This window comes from Mastomys coucha, unplaced genomic scaffold (assembly GCF_008632895.1).
Source record: "Mastomys coucha isolate ucsf_1 unplaced genomic scaffold, UCSF_Mcou_1 pScaffold22, whole genome shotgun sequence".
Classification (NCBI taxonomy): domain Eukaryota; kingdom Metazoa; phylum Chordata; class Mammalia; order Rodentia; family Muridae; genus Mastomys; species Mastomys coucha.
Window position 1 is genome coordinate 96,474,751 of NW_022196905.1, and position 5,199 is coordinate 96,479,949.

General features: G+C 42.5%; 1 protein-coding gene across 8 annotated transcripts in view; it reads left to right on the plus strand.

Annotated features, from left to right (window-relative positions):
• Nudt9 (nudix hydrolase 9) overlaps window positions 1-5,199 on the plus strand; it is a 51,395-nt gene that overhangs the window by 1,263 nt on the left and 44,933 nt on the right. For all 8 annotated transcript variants that reach the window (XR_004109391.1, XR_004109389.1, XR_004109390.1 and 5 more), the window contains exon 2: window positions 3,250-3,489. Coding sequence is in view for 4 of the 8 variants with exons in the window: in XM_031337044.1 (XP_031192904.1) it covers window positions 3,250-3,489 (240 nt within the window). In the remaining 4 variants the exon portion in view is untranslated. The remainder of the gene's footprint in view (window positions 1-3,249; window positions 3,490-5,199) is intronic.

Below are 5,199 nucleotides of genomic sequence, written 5' to 3' on the forward strand. Positions count from 1 at the left end.
AACCTGTCCCCTCTCTCTGCGGGTGTGAACTAACTTCCTTTTATACACCTTCTTCAGTGGAGTTTGCAGAGGGAAGAACTTCCAGCTCTCTGGAAGTCACTAGTGACATTTTTGTTGATTGTTACCAGAACAGTGTAAAGCTGCTTGGTGGTTATTCTTCAGTAAGATAGGAGAAGGAACTCTTAAAGTGGTATATCTAGAACCGAAACTGCATATTCCAAAGAAAAGCCCAAAGTTAAGTCAACAAGTATGTGTTGAGTGCCTGCTGATCTAAATTTATTGTAAAACATCTGTCGAGAAACAAAACACGTGTAATTTCAAGAGTTTTGTGTCTATAGTTTTCTTTAGGAGTGTGGGCCCTCATCCTTTGGCCACATTCCACACCCATGACTATGTAAATAGCATTAATTAGACTATCTAAAAAGGCTGTGTAAAAAGAAACAGAAGGAGCCGTAAGAAGGGGCCGGAGAGATAGCTTAGTAGTTATGAGCTCTAGTGGACTTGTTCATTCTCAGCTCCCAGGTCAGGTGTAAACTCATGCTCCATTGCCATCAGTGTGCCCTCGTGCAGGACCCAGGCGTGAACACATACATGTAATCAAAACTAAAATATAAAAATGTAGGAGAACATGACTGATGGGGTAGGAAGCTGGGAGGAGTTGGGGGGCGGATATAATTAAAATACATTTAAGTGTGTGTATTCACACATGACTCCAGTGTGAGACATCTATATGTATAGAATTCTCTAAGAATAAGTGAATAAAAGTATATTAAAAACAATTTTGTAACTAACAATGAAAGAAAATAAAGGACACAGTAGTCTTGTAGTTAGAATTTGTGATTTACCTATTTTCAAAGATCTTTATTAGTAAAAACTGGAAAGTTAGGTTTCCGTTTCTCAGCAGGTTTTATCAAGGGCATAAGTTTGTTCATGTGCTCACATGTAGCACGTGTGATCTAAAAATTAAGCAGAGGTGCAACAGGAAATATTAGACTTATTTCCAAAGCAAGGATTTGTGTGGGTCAGATGAGTGGGCAATATTTCCAGCACTCGGAGGAGTGCCTCACAGGTGTACACTTCTCTCTTAGAAATTTACAGTGTTGATTTTCCTTAGTTCATAGCAGCATGCAGCTATTGCATTTCTTCCTTTCTTTCTCTCTCACTTTCTCTCTCTTTCTTTCTTTCTCTCTGCCAGTCTTAGGAACTGGTCTTTGCTTTGTAAGATGCATTTTATTAATTTCCTAATTTCTATCTGTTAATTGCATAGTCCTGTAATGCAATAAAAAAAGATTTAGGCTCTGACTGTGTGCATAGTAAGTATTCTTGATCTGATAGCCAGCACTGACTATGTGCATAGTAAGTATTCTCGATCTGATAGCCAGCACTGTCTCATATTTGAGAGATGTAAGTAGATTAGCACTCCTGTGGGGAAGATGCATAGTCTGATTATATTTTGGTATTTATTTTTTAAAAATATTTATGGGTGTTTTGTGCGTGTGCATGCGTGTGTGTGTGTGTGTGTGTGTGTTTGTGTGTGTTTGTGTGTGTGTTTGTGTGTGTGTGTGTGTGTGTGTACGCGCACGCACGTTCACTCGCAGCTGTATGTGTCTGCACCTATGTGGAGCCTAGAAGACGATGTTGGTGTCTGCTTACTTGTTTGAGGAAGATTCTCTCCCTGAACCCAGGGCTTGTGTCTTTTTGGCTCGACTGGATTCTTTTAACTCTGTGCTCCCACAACCCATCTGGGCTCGGAAGTATGTGTGGCTCTGAACTCTAGTCCATGGTGATTGGGTCAGTAGCTGCTCCTAGCAAAAGTGTCATCTCTCCTGCTAATTTTGACAAATATGTGTGTTTCATGCACTTATTTTTTAGTACAATCTTGAGTAAGGAAGATTTTCATTTTTCAGAGAATTTGTAACTTGGATTTCCAGGTCTGGAGCAGCTGAAGCAAGCATGTCATCAGATAGGGAAGTAATGAAAATCTACCCTTTTCATTTGTTTGTGAGGCAGTCCTGCTGAGCAAGCCAGGCTGGCTTTGGTCTGGTGGCCTGTCCCTACTGCTCAGGGATTGCACCTTTCACTTTCCTTAACAAGTCATCTGTCCTTCCTCACACTTGCTCCCAGCCTCTTAGGGCTGTGGACCCGCCTTGTGGATGCAGGGTGCATGCAAATGAGGCAACAGGCTTCTCATACAATGAAGCAAACAGCTTGCCTTCACTTAAGTCTTAAGTCTGTAGACAGACAACAGGATGGGATGGAGCCTACCGAAGGCAAGCTAAGAGAACAGTTTGGAGTTTCTTACAAAAACACTCATGCTGCGTTGATGGACTCAGCAGTCATATCTTGAGCCTCATTCAAATGAGCCAAAAAGTCATGTCCACACAGACTTGCATATAAGCTTTTTAGTAAATCTGTAAACTCCTGCTTGTATTTGTGAGAACTCATGACTGAGTTCTCATAACATATGCCTCTTTCCTAAAAGAATACAAAAGTTCTGCCCTGTTTTCTCTGCTAAAATCAATAGGCAACAGTTAATAAGAGTAACTAGTTTTTGTGTATGTATCCATGCTAGTGTGTGTGTGTGTGTGAGTGTGTGTGTGGTAGCAGCCAGAGGTTGATATTGGATGTCTTCCTTCGTTCCTTGTCACAGTGGGGTGTCTTACTGAGCTTAGAGCTCACCTATGGGCTGGGCTGGTTGCTTATTGCTCTTTCTCCAGCTGCTCTGTCTGCACTGTAGTGACAGATATGTACTTGCATGTCTAGTGTCTATGTTGGTGCTGGGGCTCTAACCTCAGCTCCTTATGCTTGTGTGGCAAGCATTTTTCTGAGTTATCTCTCCAGTCTAGATTTGGCTATTTATAAAAACCTTCATATTTGAAAAACCTTTCAGGGATGTTTCATGTTCTTAACTTGAACTTTTTGATTTGGAAAAAAAAGTGTTTATTTTGTATTTTAGTGCTTGTGTGTCTGGTGTATAGGAGTGCAGGTGGCCTCAGAGGTCAGAGGCCTTGGATACCCTGGAGCTGGAGTTATAGGTGGTTGTGAGCTGTGTGGCTTAGACGTTGGCAGTCACACTTGGGTCCTCTGGAAGAGCAATACACACATGCATGCAATCATCGTCGTGTTATTTCCTGATTTTTACATATTTTTGAAATTGAAAAATGTTTCAGGATCTTTGAACTAGGTTCTTTAATTCATATGCTTTTGGAATGTCATAAGATGTTTTTCTTTTTTCCCCCCTCTCCTTAGAAACCGATTTCCAACCTGTGGGTTCCATCTTAACGCCAACATCATGTCTGGTTCTAATGGTGCCAAAGAGAATTCCCACAACAAGGCCCGGACATCTCCTTACCCAGGTTCCAAAGTCGAGCGTAGTCAGGTTCCAAATGAGAAGGTGGGTTGGCTTGTTGAGTGGCAAGACTACAACCCAGTGGAGTACACCGCAGTCTCTGTCCTGGCTGGACCCCGGTGGGCGGACCCTCAGATCAGGTGAGTAGACTTACCAACAGTCAGGGTTTTTAAGTTATCGTTTGATATTTGAAAAAAATCACTTTAATCCATGCTGGGCTCTGTTACAAGTGAGTTTCTGCTTTTGCTTGAATTTGTCCAAACAGACCAGCCCATGCTTGTTTGTTCATCACCAAGGTTTGTGAGGACTTCCCCTAATGGGCGAATCTATTTGAAATCACTGCTGTTTGTTTTGGAGTAATAACAACTGGTGGTATCTGTTTTTTGCATGCTCTTGTTGGGTTAATGTCGTGCATCTCTGTGGTTTCTGGCAGAGCTAGGCTGGTATTTGAGGTTGTGAAAACACTTGTCAGATTCTTTTCCAGATTACCAAAACCCGATGATGAGCCTGTGAGCATGAGGCTAGGGAAGAGAGAGGAGTAGGTACTTTGCTTATATCCCCACAGGAGCAGTGCTGCTTCATACTTCATGGTTATATTCTCTTTCCAGCTTTGCAGAGCTATAATCTACAAAAATTGTATGTATGTACAGCTTGGATGTTTGATCATGCATACAATGTGAAATGATTACCACAGTAAAACAGTTAACATAGCCATCTCTAGCCCATAGGCTTCTCCTGCGGTGGGAACATTCGAGCTCTGTCTTTTTTTTTTTTGGTTTTTCAAGACAGGGTTTCTCTGTGTAGCCCTGGCTGTCCTGGAACTCACTCTGTAGACCAGGCTGGCCTCAAACTCAGAAATCCGCCTGCCTCTGCCTCCCAAGTGCTGGGATTAAAGGCGTGCGCCACAACCTCCCGGCTCGAGCTCTGTCTTGATCAAACTTCAGGTGTTGTCCTCAGTACTCACTGTGGCCACTGAGCCGGACAGTGGGTCTTGAGAATTAACCCTCCCGCAGAACCGAAGCCTCATGCCTATTCAGCAGTGTCAGTCCCACTCTTCCTGCTTTTATGTTTCTACCACAGTAGAATGATTGCTTTTTAAAATAGCACTCAGGAGCTGGAGAGAGAGCTCAGTAGTTAAGAGGACTTGTCACTTTATGGAGTACCAGGTTTGATTCCTGGCATTCACGAGCCAGTGCTCAATCATTCATAACTCCAGCCTCAGGGGCTCTAACTCCCTCTTTTGATCTCCATGGGCACCAGCCACCCACATGGTGCACTTAATAAATGCAGGCAAAGCACTCATGCAGGTGAAATAAACTCAACCTAAAAGTTATTTTGAAAAGTTATTTATTCATTCGATTTATTTTAATTATTTAGGTTTAATTTTTTTTTTTGGTACCAGGTATTGCTAAACATTCAAGGGGTCTACCACCAAGGTAAATTCTCAGCCTAAGTTTATAAGAATGCACATATTGATATTGTGATGCATATGTACATTTGAATCAGCTTACACAAACATAGCCTTCTCCTCACACATCCTTTCTTTAAGTTGGAAACATTTCCACAAAATTTCTTCTAGCCTGCTGCAATAGTCCATTGTGCTCTGAAGCCACTCTAGTGTGAAGTCAGTCGTACCAGGACCCTTAACCCTGTGTGAGTGTTCCTCAGTGCCCATTGAGTAGGCTGCCCCCTGCTGCCCGCTCCCCACCCCCCATTTTCAGTGTCTGGCGACCTCCAAGCTGCCCTCAGTCTCCACGAGACCAGGTGTGTAGGTTCTACAATACTGAGACCATGTAGTGATGATGTTTCCTTTTCTAGTGTATTAACTATGAGCTAGTCACGACAAACCA